This window comes from Alternaria infectoria (genome assembly GCF_024043175.1).
Source record: "Alternaria infectoria strain BMP 0036 chromosome Unknown scaffold_2, whole genome shotgun sequence".
Taxonomy (NCBI): domain Eukaryota; kingdom Fungi; phylum Ascomycota; class Dothideomycetes; order Pleosporales; family Pleosporaceae; genus Alternaria; species Alternaria infectoria.
In genome coordinates, this window is record NW_026250691.1 from 1,985,156 (window position 1) to 2,009,328 (window position 24,173).

The 24,173-nt window shown below is 53.4% G+C and overlaps 3 protein-coding genes across 3 annotated transcripts; 2 read left to right on the forward strand and 1 right to left on the reverse strand.

Annotated features, from left to right (window-relative positions):
• Positions 1–1,656: 1,656 nt before the first annotated feature.
• On the forward strand, positions 1,657–2,970 carry J4E92_002074 (uncharacterized protein; the record flags this gene model as incomplete). Its single annotated transcript, XM_051493480.1, has 1 exon — positions 1,657–2,970. One exon carries the CDS (start codon positions 1,657–1,659, stop codon positions 2,968–2,970), a length of 1,314 nt encoding a protein of 437 aa, XP_051356711.1.
• A 5,834-nt stretch (positions 2,971–8,804) lies between these two features.
• J4E92_002075 (uncharacterized protein) lies at positions 8,805–18,367 on the reverse strand (the record flags this gene model as incomplete). Its single annotated transcript, XM_051493481.1, has 7 exons — positions 8,805–10,324; positions 10,505–11,138; positions 11,186–11,576; positions 11,624–16,145; positions 16,192–16,532; positions 16,584–18,066; positions 18,337–18,367. 7 exons carry the CDS (start codon positions 18,365–18,367, stop codon positions 8,805–8,807), a joined length of 8,922 nt encoding a protein of 2,973 aa, XP_051356712.1.
• A 297-nt stretch (positions 18,368–18,664) lies between these two features.
• On the forward strand, positions 18,665–23,770 carry J4E92_002076 (uncharacterized protein; the record flags this gene model as incomplete). The annotated part of the gene is made up of 3 exons (XM_051493482.1): positions 18,665–18,848; positions 18,897–23,665; positions 23,720–23,770. The coding sequence occupies 3 exons, from the start codon at positions 18,665–18,667 to the stop codon at positions 23,768–23,770; spliced, it is 5,004 nt and encodes a 1,667-aa protein (XP_051356713.1).
• Between the last annotated feature and the right edge of the window lie 403 nt (positions 23,771–24,173).

Sequence of the window (24,173 nt, forward strand, 5' to 3'; positions counted from 1 at the left end):
TGGCGGGTCGGTGCCGAGGGCCAAGACGATGACGGGAAGCTTGGGTAGACGATAGAAGGTCACTCCGTTCCTTCCTCTTTTGCACAAGAGATCCCTTAAGCTCGAAGCAGCAGGTGCGGTTACCGTGACAGAGCTCTATTATGCAAGGCCGTTGGGGAGCCTCAATCGCGAACTAAATTCTCACAAGGACACGTGCCTTTCGTTCTACCTACCGTGAACTACTCTCCAGGGCCACGACATGACGACAATGACGAAGTTGGTGTCCAGAAAAGGGCCGGTATGGGAAGTGTGTAGAGTGGCACAGTGGGAATAGACTTTCTCTCCACTCCACATCCACCATGCTTTTCTTGCTCGACAGTGGAGGCAGAGGGCAGCGGGCATGCACCCCGCAGGAATCCGCGGCCTAGCGTGCGAGACGGCGCCGGGCTGCACGACACATGGTGGATGTGGTTAGATGGAGTTAGAGGCAGGTAGCGAGATATTGGCACAGAGATAAGGATAGCACATCTGACAGGCCCGGAGCGATTCCACACAAGCCAACCGTGACCGGAAGGCAGGCAGGCATGCGACCGTCTTGCCGCGGGGAGCGCTGCGTGCAGACAGACTCCTAGCTGCAAGCCACGTTACAGTCATCGTAGATGCCTAGCAGATGGGAGGTGCGGGTGAAGGGAGTCATGATGACGGTGTGCGCTAGTGTGAATTTTGAGTGAATGCTAAGCCGGTGACTGTATAGATTATGAGACCCAACGTCTCATGTGATGGCGCGCGACGTGCTGGTTTCTCTGTAAAAGGATGGCTTCCAGAAGACGGCCGGCGTGGGGCCAGGACGCGACAGGGCTGACGGAGGCGGAGGTGGCGGCTAGGGCCAATCAGGGGATGCCCGAAGGCGATCACGACTGCTCGAGTGTTGTGCATGCGGGACCGACCGGGGCTGAGAGCTGGTATGCTCGTGTGAAGCGTGATCAGCGCAGCAGTGGGCGTGGCGCTGGCAGAAGGCCACGCAGTCTTATCCTCAGCCGCCAGTATCTGGTCCGAGAAACGTGCCTGGATGCGAGCTGGCCTGGGTGTGTGCTTTTGGTGTCTTGTCTTGATAGGGAGGCTGCCGACAGGAGACGTCCCACGCTGCCCTTATTACTTATCGCCGCCCGATAACCCTGAGACCCCAACGTCGTCATCCTCCCTTATCACCACCGAAGAACCGCCTCGAGTCCACCACCATAGTATTTACTTCTTCATAGCATCCTCGCCTTTTTGGACTTTGCCTACCCTCGTGTGCGAAAGCAGAGCAGTGCGTCGGCGATCTTCGGCACACGTAAACCCTGTAGTCTCATGTCGCCCGCGACCTGCCCTTGCAGACCCGTCCAATCGCCAACCAGCAATAACGTAAAGAAATCCGACGGCCGCACGTCACATCCAGCCTAGCCAGCACCAGCCGTACCTGGATCGTCCCAGCTGTTAGTCACGGGGAAAACGCCTTCAGGGCCCAAGCCGACGATAATGATGTACTCGCCAAGGTCCTTTCCCTACCTCCAGCACTCGTCTCCGCCATCCTCACGCACCTCCCGCTCCAGGCCTGAAAAGATGGGCACGCGAACGCGATCCAGTCCCTCTCCGAGAAGTGTCATGCCAGTCACTGTGGGAACCAACACGCAATCTATGAATAAGAACGGGTCCCTCTCACATACCGAGGCTACAACCATGTCTCAGCCCGTCGTTATTCCTCCTCGCACGCCCATCAAGTCGGCAACTTCAACACAGACTGTGAGAATGAGGGGACACAATGGAGGCAGACCGTCTCGCAATTCACAGAGCCACGATGCGAAAGCACTACCACCGGCTGTTGCAGCCTTGCTGGCCGTTACCGCTATCCCCAAGATGCCCACCCGCCGACGACCACGCACTACTACCGAACGGAGGATATCCATGGACGAGTTGATACAGGAGTGGAAGCAGGACGATTCCGACACTCCGCCCTCACTTGTCGGCTCGCCCATGGACTTGCTTCTTGGTCGCGTGGACGAGTCGGACGATGAGTACAGCAGCGTTTTGAGCATGGAGCAGGAGAAGGGCTCTTTCCTGACGTCTAGGTCCATCTCGAGCGACTCAATATCCACCCTACCGCCTTCCCTGGACTACGAAGATCCGTCGTTCGCGTCGCATTGGGACAATCTCAGTACACCAGATTCCTTGGGAAGAAAGTCACTGCCAGAGCGCAGGGAGAAGATTGTCTCTTCACCACCAAAGGAGGACTGCGTCTTGGACCATCCCCTGCTCCATTTTGGACCGGACGAATGCGAGGACATTATTGCGACAGACATCAACGAGACTGTCACTCCCGTGCCTTCAAACGAACGATTTAGGTCATTCAAGTCAAACCTGACTGCATCACTCCAAGCACTCAAGTCAGCCGCCAAGTCCTTCTCCAACTTCACAGCTCCCAGCGTTCCGCCGGATGACTTCCTTACTCGGTCGCTGTTGGCACCCAACTACACAAGCGAGATGCGACCGAAGCACGTCGAAGGCCTGCCATCACCCGAATTGCGACGATACCTCAACCCACAGCCCTCACCAATCTCACCGACTGAGTTGTCAATGCATTTACACGACTCTCTTACCCTCGATGCCGACGCCGAACCCCACGCGCCGATGATCCAAATGCAGACATACGAACGCCGAGGGCGATCACAAAAGTCGCGCCGGAGTCGCTCCACGGATCCCTTTTCCGAAGCAGGTCGCGTCCTGTCAACCGACGCACCTACCGTCCGGCAGCGCGAGCCACGCGAGAATAGCGACTTTCTACGTGTCATCGTGCTCGAAATGAACATGCGCCGCGTGGGCAAGCTCGACACAAAGGCCGTCGGCAAGGCGCGTATTTGGTTGCCGCCAAGAAAGCCTGGGTCTAGCAAAGCACCTTCCCTTCACGGCGCAAGCGGTGTGCCGCTTAGATGGACTCCCGTTTACGCTGCGTGAATGCGCTACGGCTAGCAATTTCATCAGGCCGTCCTGTTGCGTCAACAGGCTGGGTTGGGCATGCACGCAGCACTCGGTACGGTACCCTCGACACGTTCACCACGAGCACGACACGAGCATGTCGCATGCATGCATGCAAGCATGTCGTGTCGAGCTCCACCCACGTAGCGCATCGCAAATGCACAGGCAGGAATTCGATCCTTGGTCATTGGCAGACGCGACATGCAGCCCTGTCAAGCTCGACGATCCCGGATTCAGAGTCTCCGAGGATCGCATCACCTGCCTTGGCATAGCGCGCGCTCGCTCGCGGATTCTAGTGGAGCCGCCAATCGAGCAGAATTCCTGGTCTTGGTATAGGACAACGTCACAGCCCGCACCGTTGGATCTGGCTGCGGATACTCGCGACATGGGGTCGCACGTGTCGTGGATATTTCTGGTCGCGAGACATCGTCAAAGCAAGTTTCTCGACCAAGGAGTCAAGTCAGTCATGGGAAGGTTGGCCGCGCGAGGTCGCTCGGCGATACGCACGTCTCGGTGGTTCGTCGGGACCCGTGACCTGCTTTCCACACTCACACGACACACGGTTGCGGAGCAAGACGTCACACGTCGCATGCACACAGGCGTCGCCTCTTTCCGCTGCGCAACGGTCGCCAATACTCCACCTTCCGTCCGGTGAATGACCTGTTCCCGTCACGATAACTCGCTTGCGCAAAAGCTGGGGACCTTTCTCACGATGCCACTTTCGCAAGTCCCGTCCCCACCCGGTATCCGCAATGCCGGGTCTCGCCGATAGACGCCCGTCCGCCAGGTTCGACTCGCGACACGGTGGGGGTACACGACCCGGCACATTCGTGTTACATGTTTGTATCGAGCAAATGGCTTGCCCGAAGGCCTACGAGACATTTCCGAGGCGGCTATGAGCTGATTTTTTTCTTTCCGTTCGTTTTCTTCTCTATATTATCGTGCGCATATTAGCGGAGCCTCGCGGCATTTGCCAGATTATCCATTTTCTTTTTTCTCACGTCAGATCTTTTCTTTCCGCGGTTTTGAGAAGCATGGGGCATGGGTACCGGCGTTTGCGCGATGGGAGCATACGACGGTCAAGCGCTGACCGCAATAATTTCTCTCTTTTCTTTTTGACAGTCAATGAGTCTGTGTGCGTTTTCAGCGTCGCGTAGCATATCGTTATATTTGCATCGCATCGCATTGTGTCGTATCGTATCGTATCGCGTGTTCGCGATGTAGATTGCATGACTTCACCGTCACATTTGATTCGGCATGTTTACCGCATTCGCTTCGAGGCATATATATATCAACAGCACGAGTACATACCTAAACAATTCAACACATCAAATATACAATCGGTGCAGGCAATCTAGTGCATGTGATATATGCTGTATGCGCGACTTGGCATTTTCGCTACAATGTAGTGACAGAAAGTGTAGTTGAGCTAGATCGCCTGGATAAGACTCTGTATCTCGACTTCAGAAAGAGAGACACGCAAGCTCCATACCCGCGCGGGGTGCTACCCAGTCTCTCGCATCTCCTCCCATGTTGCCCACAACATCGTAGCAGAGCATCAGTTCTGCTCCAACGAGGCTGTTGGTCGTGTGCGGTGGGCGGAGGCGGAAGATAGATGTGCGACAGGAGCTGCGTGTGCCATTCTAGGAGGACAGTCGGGGAATAAAAGGAATTGAAGTGGACTGCCCACGTCCCCGTCTTCGTTTGATGAGGCGCGTTAGTCTTGACATTTCTCTTATTGGGGGATACCAATTAACTCTGGATTGGCTAACTCTAGGTCTGCCTTTCGTACCGACACGGTCGTTTTGCGCGAAACGTGTTCTGTTCATGCGATGCCTAGGAGATATCCGCTGTTTTCTACGATGGCAGTGGATGGAATGGCGTGTAGGGTATATGGGTGTGGTATCCAAATAGACTTTATTGCATTAATATGTCGCGGGTTGCTGCGTCCTCAGCTCCGTATTCTTTTCTTCACTTTTGCAGATCTAGGCGTAGAGTGTTTCTTCGACAAGGTTGTAAAAAGCCTACCGCCGTCTTCAAGACTTTTATGACAGTTGTGAGTAGGAAGTAACAGGAGATAATAAGAAGTGTATGGCAGAATGAAGTCAGCGTGCTTGGAAGTCTAGTACGGCAGCTCTTCTCTTAGTCGCCCGCATGACAGTTCCCCTTTCCTGCCTTAAGGGTTGCATTTGCCGGGGAGTTATGTTGTACACCTGTGCCCTTGTGTATGTGTGAGCTATGTATGATGCGAAGAACGTGCGACTGTGGTTATGGTACAACCGATAGATGTATTGTATTTATTACAACGCTTTTATTAGCAAACGATCTAAGAGGCCTGAAAGAGTTGCAAGCAGTATAAAAGAGAGGTGCAGGAGACCTAAAGGGACGCCAAAAATATGTGATGATGCAGTGGGGCAAAAAAAGAAGAATTCAACCTTCTTGAGGCTTGTCCATTGCTGAACAACTTCAAAAAGAAGGAGTGTGACCTAACCAGGGGTCGCTTTTGGCGGAGTTAGCCATGAATCGAACGAGTGTCCTATGTGGTGAATACTTACAACCTGGAATCTCTTGATATCGAACTGAATCGTAGTCAAGCGCCTTGCCATTGGGCCATTAGGCCAGTTGTACTGGTTGTTGATGGAAACATTGGAAATTACATGGGATACAATCTCATACCGCGTGCAAGATGCTCTGCGTTCAATGGGACCGGAGGATTTGGTGGCCGGAAACTTGGTCGAAATTCTTTGTGTGGTGGGGCGGCGGGAACCGCGGGTGAGGGGCACAGCAGGATCTTGGACGCGGGGCCAGGGCATACGCCGTACCCGTGCATGACCGTATTCAACGGCAAGATAGCAGAGTTACCTCTGTAGGTAATCGGCGTGAATTCGTCGCCGTTCACTGAATGCTCGCAAGCGACACTTGCAATCGGGGGCTGGAAAGCAGGCAGTGCTTCCTTCCCAGCAGTACAATCCACGGCATCCTCAATCGACGGCTAGACGGCGCAATTTGGAGTAGAGCCACATGTCTAAGGTCAATTACATTGTTCGTGATGCCTCGCTGCCAGTATAGTGTTGCTGGAGCTCGATCTGCCCGTGCCAGGTGCAAAAGCAGTCACAGCGACGTTTCGCGATGGCTTCTGGCCGCAATCGACACCTGTTTCCAAACCTGCCTGGAAGAGTAGGACTGGCTGACGCTAACGCACAGTCAAAGCAAAACATCGCTGTGGCTTCGATGGCATTTATAAACTTGCCTCTATTGGACTTGACGCCTACGGTTGACCAGCCAATTAGATAGCAATTCTTTCAAAGCAAAGAATCGCTGAAGCGTTCGACAGTGAACGTAAACTTGCCCATCTCGGCCTGACGCTAGGATTCATGGGCCCATCTAGCCAGTGTGTCAGTGCTCTCTGTGAAAGCAAAGTATCGCTGTGCCTTCGATGGCTGTTTGAAACTTGCCCGTCTCGGACATGATATCATGAGGCCAATCAGGCCGCTCATCTTCTCAAAGCGAAGAATCGCTCGGGCGTCGATTAGAAGCTGCCTCTTTGGGACATGACGCTAGGAAGTGTGCCATCGAACGCTGTCAACGAAAGCGAGAAATCGCTGTGCCTTCGATGGTATATTCGATGGCAGACGCAAAGTTGCCTCTCTCGGACGTCACGCTTGTGGCAGGCCAATCAGATAGGTTATCCCGTGAAAGCAAAAAATCGCTGAAGCTGCTTCAGCATTCGACGGCGAGAATCAAACCTGCCTGTCTCGGACTCGAGGCTTGTGGTGGGCCAATCAAGTCGACTGGAATCTGAAAGCAATCTCTCGCGAACGCAGGCTTGGCCGCAATCTACAGCTGTTGCAAACATGCCTGAAGTGGAAGGATGGGTGGATAGACCTCGTCATTGACTTTTAGCGATTGGTGCTTCTGTTCGGAGGGCAGCTGCCATCCTGGAACGTCCATGGATCACTGTGTTCGTCCTCAGTTGCAATCGGTTCCACACCTCCAGAACTGTTCTGAGGACTATTCGTATACAGCTTCCTCAAGAACATGGACCTGAACAACGACGAAGACGTTGAATTGTAATGTCGATTATCACACTCTTCAAACTGGACAGCATGAGGAGCCGCTCGAGAGCATCAGGAGTGTTCGCCCACAACCCAGCCCACCTGTGAATAAACTGCAGACTCTCAAGGTCAGCCGCAATCAACAGCTAAAGTTCCTGTAATAAGCATGGACAGGCTGACACTGGCGAACAACGCCGCAATACACACTCGTTCTGCAAGTTGGCTGAACGAGGATCCGCCACTTATCTCACTAATTAAGCGGCTCAAACCTCGACGCGGTGTCGGACTGAACAGTGCGAACAAACTGCGTCCTACTATCTACACGTCTTCGTATGTTGCATCGATTGGGATGTATAGAGTAGTCTGTTCACAAAAACGATGTCCTTTTCGGGCTCTGAACTCATGGCACTACTTCGCTGTCGATGCCATCTTGGATCGTAAGCAACTTGCGATCCTTGTGTAACCATGGGCCATCAGAACCTCACAGAACTATCGTGAACAGTTTCGCCGCCATCGACACCTTCTCAAAACTTACTTGAACGAGACGTCTCACGTGCTGTGTCCTGCAGTCCTCCGTGCATGACGCACGAAAAGCGCTCTTTACCCGACCGATTCTAGCCTCAGACTACCCGCAGATCACTAACTTAGTATGATCTAGCAGCAGATCTAGCCAATCAGCATGACTGCAATCACTTTTCGAACGTCGATATGGCCTCCCACCGCGATCAACACCTGAAGCGAAGTTACCCAGTTGGGAGTCATTACGTCTACGACTGGGTCTGGTTGCAGGGGGTCTGTCTGCTCATCCCTGCGGACAGCGAAGTGTCGCGATGAGTGTCTTGGCCGCGGTCGATGCCTTTCCTTCGAACTGCTTGTTTGGGAAGCGTCGCTGGGCGGGCTGTATGATGTGGGCGTAGTTGTGTGAACCGGAATGTGAGAAAGGTTGCTGATATTCTTTGCGCGTGGGAAAAACGCTGTTGTTAAGAGCGTCTGCAGAGTTGCGATCTCCTAGGCTCGCGCAATGTGTGCCCCCGAATCGCAGCATTGAAATGTGTAGCATGTTTCCACATTGCATGCAGCAAATGCTTTTTGTTCATCGATCAAACGCAGGTAAGACGTTGTTCGCTGGCCAGTCGACGCAGCCGGGGCAATCGGGGTATGCCTCCGTAATCCACGCCCTCTCGAAAGGTGCCTGTTTGGGAGGTGCAGCCTTGCTACAACCTTTCCTTTCGATCACTCATTTGCAGCATACGGCATACATTGATAGCTCAAAAGTAATGGGAAACACCACCTTATTGACTACATGTCTCTATGGTTGTTGATACACGATTGCGTTAGGCTGTTGTAGTTGGCATTATGGTGCAGAACTCTGGCCAGTTTTCCATGTAAAACGCACGATCCAAAGAGCAAAAAAATTGGCTCCGCGGCATCAACGCATTTCAGGGTAGTTTGCATGCACGGAAAGCATTAAATCAGCAATTATCTACACGAATACAGGTTTGAAATTTATGCGCGACAAAGTAATTTTGGGTGCGTGCGGTTTCGGCGTCTTCATGGATGGAGGAAAAGGCTGAACACCGTGGAGCCTACATCGACGTTAGGTCTCCACCTCTGTCTGTGTTCAAATCAGTGTAGTCTGCACCCCTATTTAGGATGTCTCTTGTATGATGTGGAACCGTTAAAAAAACTCATGCATGCCGACTACATGGCCTTAAAATATTAATACAATCCTCCACAGAGGCCATGTAGTCGTCTCGCCTATGCGTAGCTCGCCCATCCCATGTACAGCACCGCCAGGTTGCGCTCATCCGTAGCCTGCTGGATAAGTTCATTCACCGTGGCCTTGGTACTGAGCGTTTTGCTCAACTTCTTCTCCACGACGCTAAGCGCCCGCCCCGCTTCACCAGCCTGTTCCTCCTTCTCCCTCTTCTTGTTGTCTTCCTGCGCGACTGCTGCTGCCTCTTCGGCCGCCGATTGACCCGATGGCGCGGGTGTACCTCCCGGCGCAACGGTAGTCGAACGCGCAGTGCCGTTTGCACCCGTTTCTTGGTTCGCTTCCTGCATGCGTTTCGCCTTCGTGGGTGTGACGCTCCAGTTGACGAGGGGATCGTATCGCAGGACGTTGAGGAGCGTCATGATGGACTCTCGTTCCTCACGCAGCGTGTCCATGGTGAACTCGCAGCAACGGCGGAATACACCTTCCGTCTTCGTGTATCCCATGCCGTCCACCAGATCGCGTGTTAGTCGGAATGGCACGACTTCCGGTACTGGCAGGACGCGACCAGCTTCGAAACTCACACCGAGATCGATATGTACTACCTCGCCAGACTTCTCATCGAGGAGAATGTTGTGGCAATGACGATCGCCAAGACCGAGGACGTGTCCAAGTATGGAGATGGCGGCCGTAGAGCGTGTATATGCCAGACGACGCTCAAACCACTCGTCTGGGTCTTCGAAGCGCTCAAGCAGGAAGTAGCGCATCACGGGATGGAAGTTATCCGCAATCTTTTGCCACACTTTGACGCGTGTGGTGAGAGAGTCCTGTTGGCATGCGCCAATCTCTTTGCGACATTTCTCAGGCTTGTAGTCGCTCGGGTAGTATTTTTCGTGAGCTGGCATGACCCAGAGATGTAGCGGAATTGTGTTCTGCACAAACTCCATAAGGCCAGAACGTGTTGAGAGTGGCAGAACTTTGTAGGTGCGGATTCCGAGGTTGCGAATACGGGTCGCGGTGTGGTTCTTCAGTAGTCGCGATACTTGATCGAACACTTGCTCCATGATTGCGTCCTGGCGTAGGTCGTCGTTTCCGGATTTGAACAGTTGCTTGTACGGTTTGCCATCGGTGCCCTTAGCAGTGATGACTTTTGGCGCACTGAGTCCGTTCGCAATCGTCATGGTCGACTTGAAGCCCGCGATCTTTGGCAAATCGCTGTAGTTCATGTTCGGCCGAACTTCAATCTGAAGAGTGGCCGGGGGTACGTTAAGCTTCGGCACCCTGTTCACCAGGTCTCGTGACTCCTTGTACCTATCAAGGGGTAACTCACGACCTTGCTGAGTGCTCTCCTTCTCGCCCTTGAACATGGCAAGATGGTGGTAAATCTCATTCGACTGGAAGATCGAGCTCCAGTACGATCGTCCCCTCTTATCAGTACTGAGCGCCGTTGCAAGGCCACCCGCGGCTTTCTGACGGGATTTCGCAGATTCATCCTTGGCTCGAACGACATCTTCCCTAGAGGTGGCGGCGACCTTCATCTGAATCGCGAAGATCTGATGCATACCTGGTGTACGAAGTCAGCAACAACACATCTCTTATCGAACCGTACCACACAAGGGAAAAACTGAACACCCTGGAGCCGACATTGACGGTGGGCCCCCTACTTCGCATGTTTTCATTTTGATGTAGTCTCCAGGGTGTTCGGATTTTCCCTTGGATGGGGTGGTACAGGGATTTGACTTACCATGGAATGGGTGGTCGACGCAAATGCGGAAGACCAGCTCCATCAGCAAATGCTGGAAGTCGTTCTCTTCGGCTTGTAATCGCGACGATAGTTGGTTCATCAGCAAGGCGAACTTCCCGCTCGGCACATCCTTGAGGTATGCCTTCACAGCTTGGTTCGCCAGAGGCGTATCGGAGTATTCTAGCCACAAGGAGAACACACGAAGCGCGTCGTGATTGTACTCGTCGCTGGCGAGAAGCGACAAGAGATAGTTTTCGAGACACTGGCGAAGGAATTGCTCGCGGCCCTTGCGCATCCTCTCATATTCCGCATTATCAAGGTCGTACCAAGTCTTCGCCCGACGAGCGTTTCGGTGGTACGTCTCGCGCATTCCTTTACTCTTATCGGTCTTCGACAGCTTCGCAAAGTCATGGTACTCCTGCAACTTTCGATCCATCACAGTTTTGATACGATTCATGTCTTCCGCCGCTTCAGGACTTTGAAGTTGCTTGTCGCAGAATAGGGCGAACTCGTGGAAGACTTGGCCTGGGCCCAAGCCCTCTTTCTGGCCTTTGAGCTCACGGATGGCAGGTTCTAGGTACTCTTTCATGATTGCATCTGGCTTGGCGAGGCGAGCTTCAGCAAGATGGTGTCCCTAGTATTGTTAGTCGAGAGATGTATGCAGCCATTCGGTAATCTTACCAGTCGAGCAAGCAACACTGGCAAACTGAGATCAACGTTCTGCGAGTCGAAATCGGCGTTGTCGATTAGATGCTGACGCATCCTTATTGAGATCTCGGTTTCACCTTGTTCCCACAGCACATTCGCTACCTCATGCTGGGCTGTAGCTTCAATGTCAAGACCTATAGCCTTGCACTCCGGTACGATGTCGGAGAGGTAGGTCACACTTGCGAGCGACTCTTGGAGTGCTCCATGCTTCCTGCAGAGACTGGACGATGAAACTAGAGCCTCTACCTCCATGCCTCGCACGGTCGCAGTCCGGGTGTGTAACGAATCAACGAGAGCGGCATTTGTACCGAGCACGTTGAAAAGCGTCTCACGACATGATAGTAGCTGGCGCACGTCATTGAATCTAGCGATGGTAAGTTTACGGTCTTGGAAAGGTCGAGTGATACTTACTCGCCAGCCCGCATCCACTTCTCTCGAGCCTTCATGCGATCCCAAATATCTAGCAAATGCTCCGAACGTTCAGCTGTAATCACTTCGTCTGCCTCTGTGAGCGCCCCTAGCGTGCGCAGGCGAGTCTTCGTTGATATCGATGAGGTGTCTTTTCCGCAGAGGAAGTTCATCGTCACCTGTAGTTGGCGGTCAAAGTTCTCTTGAGCCTCTGTAGCGCTCTTCGCAAAATGCAGTCCTTGAAAGGCTTTGAACAAGGTGCTTGCCTCTGTATGGTTTACTTCCGGCGCTTTGATATCCCACTGGCCCAGTTTGCGCGCAGTATGCAGCGTACTCTCAACGACGTCGTCTCCAGCATCGCGGAACTGGTCGTTGGAGAGTAGCGAGTGCGTAAGGCTGTTCATGTTCAACATGATGAGAGATTTGAGCGTTCCACGGGAGTCTACCGCCTCAAACTCGTTGCGCCGGCGCATTTGACTGTCTAGACGAGCGCCCCGAAAGAGCAGGCTCTTTACCCCGTCACCCTCGTAGTCGAGACGGTCTAGCACTGATAACAAGCTGGAACCCCGATCGACACCATAGAACGAATCAGGCTCGTCGAGGTTCTTGTAAATAGAAAGCTGGAGCTGCAGCGGCACTTTTCGAGGGTCGACCCTAACAGAAGATCTCCTTGTGCTGCTCTTGATGATTGGCTGACCAGAAGATGTCTCCGCAAACAAAAGCGCACTCCTGAACATGCCACAGTCGTTCGCGGCTTGTGAAGCCTCTAGATAGTCGACGTCTAACCATTTATCTCGCTCCACTCTGGTGACCTCCTTAGGGACTGGTTGGCTTCGGAGGTAGAGGATGGATTGGATAAGGATGCGGACGTGCGGTATGGTATCTGGGCTGCAATCGCGGAACCAAATGGCTATCGCCTTCGATACAATGTCATGAACATTGCGCTCCGCTTCATATTCGTCAAGTAGCACGAGATGAAGGATGTAGGGCAGAAGCTTCTCCGCCATGTGGTTGATACCGCGGAGCAAGTCTGGAAGAGCCCCCAGGATAGGGTCGTCGATTGCAACTCTGCATAGCGCCATTGTCAGGTCTCTAATCCAGTTAGAGACCGGCTTGACCGGTGTAGGTGAGACGGCTTCGCGAAGACCATCTGTCACAGGATGCGAGGTAGTATCTGGCTCCGGGGGCTTGTACAAAAGGGCTTTGCCGATGGCCTCCGGAATAACTCGGTGCATCTCGCTCATGTACTGCGAATCGGGCACCAAGCGAGAAATCAGGCGTCGTACAGCATCCTCCGCAAGGCTGACCTCATTTCGTTCGTCGCTGTAAAAGAGATCGATAACCTCGTTAACAATAGATTCTCGTGATGACTTTCCAGGAACCGATTTGGAAGTCTGCACTGACGATGCCCATGGCCGAGCCTGCGCAGAGCTCTGCTTCACTTCTCCATAGGCGCTATATGCTCGTCCTAGGACCCGTGCGGTCCATAACAAATAACCGTCGCCGACCTTGCTTCTGCGACACGACTCCCACACAAGGGGTGCATACTCTGCAGCATCGTGATCCAAGCCGAGAACGTCATCTCGGGCGTTTGGAGCTGGTTCAAAGTTCTGGCAAAGCAAGTCCAATGCGACATCGCGTGACGTCTTGTTCAATAACTTGCGTCCTGACTTCGCGTCGTCCAGTATCTCAAGAAGAAGCTTGCTCTCTTCACTACCTCGCAATGAGTTGCCCTCGGCATTGACTTGAGCAGCGGTCGCGGTGATGAGCTTGAACGCTTTGATGGCGGAAGAGCGCTCTACTCCAGTAATTGCCTGCGCGTGGGCCTTGAGATACTCGGTAAGCCAAGCATGGAATCTGTTGGCTGCATTCATAGTCGCTAGATGTTGGGATTGTTGTGTGGTGCTATCCTGAGAGGAGCCTAGGAATACTCGAAGAGAGATGAGAATCGAAAGACCGATACCCGTAACAAAGCTGAGCTGTTGACGGAGATACTGAGCGCCGTGTTCAAAGAGATATTGCATGATACCAACTGTATCTTCAGCACATTGCATGTCGGTGAGGAAAGGGCGCAAAGACTGCAGCGTCATTTGCAGTGGGTACCCCTCATGTGCTACAGGTCCAGCCAGCGCAACTATAACTCGAATCTTCCTGATCATTGACCGAGCATACAGCGAGCCGAGAGCAGGGTGGATACGGTCGAGCAGGGAGCGCATCACATATGTATATGTGCTCGGTGACCAGAAGCCAGCCGGTCTATCGCCCGTCCGCCTACACAAGCGTTCCAGCTGATCAGGCAGATAGAAGGCGGAGAACGAAGGCTCGATACCTATGTTAAGGCCTTGTGCAGATTGGCCGATCTCGGCAATCTCGGCTAGAACTGCAGCGGCGGGGTTGAAAGCTGGTTTCTTCTCCAGCGACTTGGGTAAACGTTCCTCGTGATCGATGGTTTGGAACATGTGGCCCAACACCTGAGGGAAATGCTTCTGCACCAGGCCATAGTACTTGTCGCTACCAACCATGTCCTTCAGCAAGTTGCCGAAGCTGGAGTCGGCTTTGTTACGGGCGGAGCCTCTGCAAGTGTCCCATGCAATCGTATATGCGGCTGCTTTGCCGATATTTCTCGACAGCATCTCTTGTGCTGACATGTCTAAATGGTCAGCCAGAAACTCCACCTCATCTTTGCGCCCAAACATTATGGCTTGACCCACCACCTCGGCTTCGATGTCACGAAGCAGGTCGGAAAGCGACGCGTAACCGAAGATGGAAAATGGGATACGGCCGACTTTTTGGCCACGGTCGAGCCAGGTGAAGATGACTTGTGGTGCAAAAAGCCGGAAAAGGCTTTTTGAATCACCGAGACCTCTTGACTGCGCCACGTTCAAGATGCATCGTTCGGCATGGTAGGTAGCGCCTGCGATAGTTCCTGCCGTGGCGAAGATTCTATATACGCTGTGACGCAGCAGCGTATGCCACTTGGATGCCAGTCGCGATAGGACGAGCAAACGAACCGCTATGCCCTCAAGACCTTCGTCGTCTCCAGGCAAGCTGCTATCGACATCCTGCAAAATCTTGTCGTGTTCGGAGAGAACGAAATCTTCGAACATTCTTGGCAAGTGCTCCGCGATGTGATATTTGACAGTCATTTCGCCTGTTGACAGCAGCTCGAAAAGGCTAGTCCGTACTGATGGAACCTTGCGATTTTGCGCAAAATCGGGATGATGCTTCAGCAGGCCATGTAGGAAGGTTGCTATCGTTGTCTGCAAGTTTGCTGAACGCCTGACTCCTCCTTTCGATTTCTCCATCTCTTTGACGTAGTAGACATACAGGGCCTCTACGTTGTCGTACAGATCTTGAGCCTCGCGATCGGTTGCATCAGGTAGCCAAACAAGTGTGGTTCCAATCAGAACCTCGACAAGCATACCGTTGGCGACTTCGGAGGTGTTGTATTCACGAGCACGAGGATCGATAAGAGCTTCGCTGAACCGTTCGAGGAGATTGAGGCAGTCGTTCCTGGATATCTTCAGGTTGCTGTTCCATACCGAACGAAGAAATTGACGCGAACGTATAAGGTCGTTCTCCGAGAGAGAGACGAGGTAATCGACGAAATCCGGGGGCACTGCTCCAGGCTCTAACTCAGTACGCTTGGCCAGAGACGAAACAAACTGCAAGTGTGCTAGACAACATGCACGCAGAGCAGATAGATCGGTTTCTGCCTGCACATCGTGTCGAGGTACATCATTATCGGGAACCGTTGCTCCAGCAGTCATCTGTGAGTCAGGCTCGTCGTCCACGTCCATGAAGTCATCCTCATCCGCGTAGAACGATTGCTTGACCTCTTTGCGTTGCTGGAGAGCCCGGGGTAAATGCTGAGCCAGCTGGTCGATGCCTATCAACTCGTATACGCCGGAGCTCACTCGCTTTGAAGAGCTGATATCAGGAAAACCTTTTGCACAGGTCTCGAGGACTGCATCAACTTTGTATTGTTCCATCTGAGGCTTAGCCAATGTAGCGGCAAAAGACTCGATCAGGGCAGCTGCGGACAATCGGAGAGTACGCACACGGCGGTCGTCAGGGTCGCTCAGAGCTGCAACAGCTGGCGCGACGATGCACAGATTTGTGACGATGCGCATCATATCTGAAGTAATGCCTTGTATGTTTGATGTAGCCATATCCTTCCAACGGTGCTGGGCTCGTTCGATCTCGGATACGCAGAAATCAAGAATCCTGCTTCCAAGTTGCGTGGAGGAGAGTTCGCCCGTGGGTTCATCGGAGGAGAGACGCGGTCCTTGTTCGATCTTGGCTACAAAATCTTTCACAGGTCGGAGAAGCAGAAGATAATGTGCGAGGTCTTTGTAACGCGCCATTTGCGTTCGAGCTTGCCCGATAGGTCCAAGTACCAGATAAGAGGCCGGCTCCGGCGGGCTGTAGGGTGCGTCCAGGCACATGTAGAGTACGCGCAGTACATCACGAGCGTTGCAGTGGTGAGCATTCAGCGCCGAGTATGTCCGTTCAGACCATAGACCTGTATGATGTCAATTCAGCTTCAGGAAAAGCTTGATAGCGCTTACTGGGAGTCCATTTGGTGAGGAGCCAGTTAAGGATCCGCTCAGCTGTCGAACTGAAATGTGTCGGGTTTTCTTTGATTCGCTCCTGAAGAATGGTGGTGAGTAGCGATGAGCTGCTCTCCGTGAGTAAAGCCGGTCCGCTTAGTTCTATCGACAATAGCAGAGACTGGACAGTCTCAGACACTGCTGAGAAGGGAACGATGTTCAGTCGTAGGAGAACATCCATGAGATGACATGCCGCGCGGGATATGGATACGGAAGTGACTGCACGAGATGCGCTTTGCCATGCAGAGATCCAATAGGGAAGAAGGGTCGAGTGGGATGCTGATTGTTGAAGCGCGGCTCTGCACAAACGTCAGCTACGTCCGCTGTGTATAATATCATGATATGCCTACCCTGCCAAACCTATCATTGCCCACACCGAATGTACTGGGTTCTCATCTGAGATGCATGAAGTGAGTTTCTCCAACAGCGATTGAAGTTCCTCCTCGTCAAATGGTCCTTCCTGAACCATGAACGAAACGACCTGTAGAGCTGCTCGCTTGGCATTCGACCTGGGCTCAGACACATGACGAAGATATTCAGGGAATAATTGAGTAATGCGAACGCGTTTGCTAAAGCTTTCTTCGCTGTCGCTACGGTCGTGGGCGATGGACATCCTTCGCTCATCAAGCATAAATGAAAACCGCGCAATGGTGGATACTGTAGACCATAATCCTTCATATCGCTGATGTTCAGTCTCCATGGAGAATGCACATGTGTTCAGGGGATGAGTCTCATTGCGAGCAGGCCCCAAGTGTCGAAAACAGAGATGATCCTCTTCAAGGTATTGGTGCGCGGTAGTTTCTTGCCTGCGTCGGTAGTCGCCATACATGGTCTCAACGAGGCCTTCCAGGTCAGAGCTGGTGGTTTCGTCATCTGGGTCAGTGAGAAGGCTCGCAATGTGTGCCTCAGTGTATATCAGACTGATCATAATCTCATCCCGTAGGATAGCCTCGGACCACATAAGCTTGAGGAGCGGGAGCAATGTTTGCACCGTACGCTTGGTCAACTCGACAGATTGCAACGTGATGCGTGCGAGGACCGCGTTGACAGCGGCCAGGGCAGCCACGCCCGTACTTCCACGGGTAGTCCTCTGTTGCAAGAACTTTAGTAAGACAGCCAGAACGTCGTCAGCCTTGTCTAGCAATGGCGCATTGGAAGCCTTGACGAGATGATGCAGGCAATGGACGAAGTCTTCTGTTGCGCGAACGTGCTCTGGAGGGGTTGACTTGGTCTTGGTCACTTGCAAGCGTGGAGAGGCTCTAGAGGACGTGAAGTCGGCTTCAAGGGGAGTGCGGGCGCGGCTTGAAACATTAGTGCTCCAGCTGTTCTGTGGCTCACCTTCGGCGGGCGACTCTTGGAAGAAGCCGGCCAGAGTTTCGATGCAGAAATCGACGGCAGCATCCCAGCACTCCTTTGACAGGCGCTCAACGTGGGGCTGGTACTCTAAGAGGGATCGCAGCGTTTTTGGGAGGGCTTCCAGAAGCGGCTCAACGAGACCAGTCGTCGCAGGAAGCACCTCAATTATCGTGTCTATTATCATCTCGACCGTAGAGCTCTTGATGGTCCGCACGCCCGAGGCAATGACGTGACGCAGGGCCGATGCCGAGAGGGGAAGGAGGGCGGCAGTAGAACCAGCCTTCGTCGCCTTGGTCTTACCGTGGAAGAAGGCGGTGCGCCCATCGTGTAGGCACTGGAAAAGCGTCTCGCATAGCGCCAGGTATGATTTGTTCCCAAGAGCCTCCAGACTAGGCTTCCCGCGATTGTGCTTGAGGATGTGGATGAGGTCTTTGAGACCGCTCGTTCGGTCGACTACCCGTGAGGACTCGATCAGGACTGTCAAGTGTTAGTATACGGCCTATGCGAAGTTCATTTGTATAAATTGTGACAAAAAGCCGAACACCCTGAAGCCTACATCGACATAAGAACATGCAAAGTAGGTGACCTAACGTCGATGTATGATCCAGGGTGTTCGGTTCTTCTCCAGGTTGGCTAGCGAGTGCGCTGCAGTCTGGAGGTGCTCAGTAGGTTCTGAGTTAGCAGATGTGAACGCAACAGGTCGCGACTACCTCCCGCCTTCATCGTGTGGTTCCTCCAAGGACTTACGCTTTGCATCCTGGATGTTGGTCGCCCCCATGGCCAAATACTTATACGCGTAACATGTCGCGGCAACTACGCGACGAATATGGAGGCGGAACGCTTTTACATGGAGTAGGTGTAGGTCCTACGGTTGCGGAGTTATGGCGGAGGTGAGTCGTGACGGGAAAGCGCGTCGCAGGGTTTATGTCCGTGCGCCTTCGCGTTCTGCGAAAGTCAAGCAAGCAAGCTCTCGCTCCATTGTTGAGAAAACAACACCCAAACACACGAAACACGACCGCCCACCCGCCGCCACTCCCCCGGCGCATAATGCGCACGACGACCTCACGAATCTCCCATGGCTGAAGAAGACAGCCTCGCCGCCCTCCAGGGCCTACACCGCGACTTGTGCGCGCACATCGACCTGCAGCTGCCAGTCCTGGAGCGACTGCTGCTGAACCTAGAGGCGCATCTGGAAGAGCTGAAGACGCTATTGGACAAGAAGCCGAAGAACGATGCGAGCAGGCAGGCGCTAAGCTCTGGTATTACATAAACAGAGGTGTAGACAAGGAAGGTGCTAACAGCGCCAGGCAAGATCAGGATCGACGACAACGAGTATGAGGTCAACGACGACTTCAAGCAGAAGGCGCTCGAACTCGCCGACGCCCTCAATCTCGACGAGCTCGACGCCGCTGCCCTCTTTCTGGGCGCCGAGAGCGAAGCCCAGGAGCTCGACCGACCCCAGCTCCAGACCGCCGTGATCCGCTTCCACCGACGCCGCGAATATGTTCTGCTCTGCGTGCGCATTCTGATGAAGACTGCGCTGGACAATGGCGACTCGGAAGTGGAAGGCCTGCCTGTTCTGCAGGAGGCTGCCCAGATGATAGTCGGAGTACATGGCACAACCAACCTGTCCAACGCATACGGCTTCTGGACCAAGTGCTTGACCAGCATGGAGGCCGTCGAGAAGTGGCTGCAGTCCGTTGCGGAGCGTGTCCAGAGCACTCAGGTCGTTGGACAAGTGCCCCTCCCTGGCTTCGTCGAGATAATGGATTACCAGCGCCAGAGTCTCACACGGCAGCACGAGAACCTAGCCGCGATATGCACGCATATGATCAAGCCCGGATACGTCAATCTCGACAACTACAATGCTTTACTCACCCGCGCCAAGTCCCTCGACCGACACGACCTCATTACCATTCACTACGTCCCGATACTCCTGCGCCTCACATCTTGGGTCGCATCCGAGGGTAACAACGTCATGCTGAGGGAAGCGCGCGCTCTTCACGACTCGCTCATGGCGGGAAGGGAAAACGACAACTGGGCGCTGAGGAATCTGCATTCGGCGACATTGACGTGGTGGTTGGCGGAGTACAGTGGGCGGTACATGGACCCCAACACGCAAGACGCTGCATTGCAGGGCATCAACTTTGAGGAGGAGGCCAACACCCGATCTGAAATCTTCCTGAAAGCACTCGGCGACGGCGCATTCCATTTCATGCTATCGGTCAGTCAGGATGTGCGCCCCACGCGCTGGTACGACCCTCAGAAGACTAGCATGTTATCTACGCTGTTGCAGGACACCGCGGTCCTGAGCAGAGACTCGCCGCAGCCTGAGGACTTCTTCAAGGAGCTTCTCATGGAGCAATTACAGACGTTCGTGGACTCATTCATTACTCACATGCCAGACACTCTACGCAAACTAAAAGCCGAGGAGGACGACCAGCGACGACAATTACAACTTCATTTCCAACGCTCAACTGGAGAGTACCCGCTACATCTCGAACGGTTCATGGTCATTGTCGCGTATGCTTTCGACGGGTTCCCAGACGCAGCGGAAGACTTCTGGAGCGACAAAGAGAGCAATCTCTACGGATTCCTGCAATGGGCAGCCAAGCGCCAACCCACACCCCGGATAGCCATGTTCTGCGAGATGTTACGGGCCATTGGTTCTGGAGAGGCAAATGCCGAAGCGGCGCATCGCTTCCTGCTAGAAGAGGGGGCATCCGCTTCAGGAAAGATCCGACGGACGAGTTCGCTCAGCTACACGACCATCTTCAACGAGCTGCGCGAGTTCGAGAACGACATCCACGAGCCAAAGAAGCCAATCCAAAGCGGCGTCTACGCTCAAACCATGAATCCAATCGACCAGATCGTGGAACCAGAGAGCGCAACTATGCTGGAAAGCTACCTAAGACTCATTGCACACATTTGCCGACAAAGTTCTTCTGCGCGGATGTGGATCCTAGATCTTAAAGAGTATTCCTTTGCTGGCATCTGCTTTGGTCTGTGCACCGACAAAGTTGAGAGTGGGCTTCGAGCAGCCGCTTACGACGCTCTGTCAGCTCTGCTTGTGGGCAAGGACTGCACTCGTGCAGATGCCATGTGGAGTCTCTTGGATGAGTGGACGGTCAATGGCTTCTACACTGGATCTAGGCAAAACAACGCCTTGGGTGCTACTCCCAGAGATGACTTGTGGCCAACGCTCGCCGACGGATACGACGAGTCCATCGCCCTGGTTCGTTTCCTTCACTCGCTCGTAGAGCCATACCCGGAGAACGAAGGCTTGAACGACAGTCTACCATTCCCGGAGGGCCTGGGTTCGTCGCGCAGGATGCCGGGTATTGAAAGCTACATTGACTTCGTCATGCAGCAGGTGTTTGCAGAACGTTCTTTGGACGTGCTTGATCCGCTACAACGCAGCGTCATGCAGTGGACATGCTTGCGCTTCATGGTAACATGTCTTTCCACGTTCAATGAGAATCTCGTCGTGTTCGCGAACAAGTCTAGCATACCTGTTGATTCGGTCATCGACCCCACGTCACTTGCTGTGTACGTTGCGCTTCACCCATTTGCACGCGTCATGGAATGGCTCTTCAACGACAAGGTTCTAAAGGCTCTTTTCGTTGCATCGCATCACGACGTGACCGAGGTCGACGCTGCTCCATCTGACTCACCGTTGATCCAATCCCTGATGCTCAGCATTGAGGTGATGGATCTCGTGATGAAGCTTCAGGCGACGTACCTGGATATCGTCAAGCCAGTTCTCAAGCAACAAACGTCGTTCCAGCATTCTCCCGTGTCGAACTTGTCGCTTGCATCTTTCGAGGATGCGATCTTGAACAACTTGCAAGTTATTGTCGACCTGGGACTCTACTGCGGTACCGGCCACGAAGCCTTGACCATCGCTTCTCTTCAACTGCTAGAGAAGATGGCTTCTTCGCGAAAACTTGCAGTCTCCCCTGCGGGCTTCGGACAACGATCAGGGCGCAGCAAGATTGTCGGCATACTGGAGAAGGACAATGAAGCCGAGCGCATTGGTCGGTCGCTCTCGGGTCTGATGCGGTTCAGCGCCGAAGAGCTCGAAGCTGGTGAGGATGCTTCCGGATATGTTGTCAAGCTTCGCGTATTGGACTTCTTGAACAGTTGTCTAGCTGCTGTGTCCCTCCGGCCGACCATAGCCCATATCCTTCTCGGCTTCTCATGCGGACCCAACACTGTCCGCGTTGGAGAGAACAGCCTCTGGTCAAACGGACAAGCCTTGTTCCACAGCATACTTCTTCTTGGGGTTCAGTATCCTGACAATGACGGCGAACAGTTCATAGCTTGGCGGTCTGCTCTCAAGACCCGATGCTGGGATGTCTTGCAGAAGCTCTGGCGGTCGCCGCTGACGAGCGCGCTTGTGATGGAAGAGCTCCGTGACAACGAGCTGCTCTTTGTGGAGGCCCCCCAACTAACTCCCATTACCCTTGATATTCCCTGGGACGGAATGTCACTTGCGCAAGGGCTCGAGGTCACGCCTAACGATTACTCCCCATTCTTCTCAGGACCACCAGCACTCGCCCTCCAGAGCTTCCTTCAAAGACGCGCTGCTTTCCTCGACTATGAGTCAAGAGAGCTGCGCTTAACAGTGAAAGAGAGCATGCCGACTATGAAGTCTAGGATCCAATCTGTCCTTCTCGGTACCACGATCCGGCCCGGCGAGGACGCAATGCCGAATCCGAACATCTTCGATCTATTCGACTTCATCGAGCTGTCCTATCCTGAGCGCGCTCTGCCAGATCAACACAAGTTCTTCGAAGGTGTCAACCTGACCTCATGTCAAGAAGAAAAAGAGGGCTGCACTCTCTACTCTTTGCCACTCTTGGAACAGGTCATCCGTCTCAAGATGAAGTACTGGCGGAAAGAGGGCATCCTGACTGATCAGGAGCAAGAAGAGCAACTTGTTGAGCAAGCCGAATTGCTCATGGCTATCTTCGTGGACTGGAACCGTCGCACGCAACTTCTCCGCTACCACAAGGACATTCTACAGTCGTGGGTTCAAGTCGTCATGGTCGCGGTACACAGCTGCGATTTCGAGAACAGCGCGCGCAGTTCGTTCATCATGCAGACGCTACAAGTCATCCTACCCAAGCTTGAGCAGTCATACTCCTCCGACATCTTCACGGCTCTCCAACTCGCCAGCCTAGCAGAGGCTCTCATTCAAAAGGTCGACTTTGAGTCAACCGCATTCGACAAGACAGGCGACTTCGCAAACGACCGCCTCTCTCAACTCTTCCGCGCGGCGCTCATCGGCATATACAGCCCCGTGTCCACCGCCGAACTACGGGAATACTGCTACCAGATCTGCTTCCGCTACATCCACGGCACCTTCAACAAAGCAACGCCCAACTCCCTCCTCGGCCGCCACACCCTCAGCGCCATCAAGAACTGCGGCACCAACATGCTCGAAGTAATCTGCGACGACGCCTACAGCGGCCAGGGAACCTGCAAAGTCTCCGCGCTCCTCCTCCTCAACGCCTTCGTCTCAGCCGCAACACGCCAATCCTCCAAATACATCCTCGACAGCTTCGTGTCCCTAAACTTCGTCGGCGTCCTTGTCGACAACATCAAGCACATCCCCGAAGAACTCTTCGCCGCTGCAGCACCCCAAGTCCCTGTCCTCCTTTCCTACTACGACGCCAGTCTCGCTCTCCTCCTCCGCGTATGCCAGTCCCGTCTCGGCGCCGCCCATGTTCTGAACGCCGGTCTCTTCCCCGCTATCCGCGACTCGCAGCTCTTCTCCGTAGACCCGGATATCGGCCTTGAATTTGACGATCCCAACGCGCTGCGCAAGTACTACGAGCTCATGCTCGCTGTGCTGCGTGTTATCAACGCTGCGGTCATTGCGCGGGGCAGGCAAAATGATCAAACGGTGTTCCAGGCGAGAGAGTTCCTGAAAGACAATAGACATAGCATGGTTAGTGTCTTCAAGAGGAGTGTTAATGTTGGTGTGGGCATGGGCGAGGAACTGCAGCAGGATATTGTGGATTTGGTGGATTGTTGGACCGTTTTGGTGGATGTTACGGGATTTTTGCAGGTAAGACTTCTTGACACGAAAGACGACGAGGATGTTGATGCTAACACTTTGCAGTATGAGGATCAGTCGAGTGCGAAGAAGGTTAGGGTGAATATGTTCTCTTGATGAGCATTACGTTTGGATGAGGTGTAGTTTAGAGAAGGGATGCAGTTTTTCTGTGCGCGCTAAAAGCGTTAGAGCGTGTAATTGGTAGAGATGTCGTGTTTGGACTTGTCTGGTTTCGCGATCACATAGTTCAATCATATTCGCAAACTTCCAATGTATTGATGTATTAATGAGTGACTACGTGAACAATGATATTCCTTCCCATGAGTTATGTGTTAGCGAAAGTAAAATTCGAATGATATGTCGCGACCTTCCGCATCCAAAATGTTGTCATATCGAAGTTCATGCCATGGAGGTAACGGAGCCGGAGTTTGAATTTCCAAAGGAATTCGGTGATAATTTCTACGCCACTCGCGCTGGCCGGACCCGCGATTCCTCTCAAAAATGGGCACGGGATCGCGCG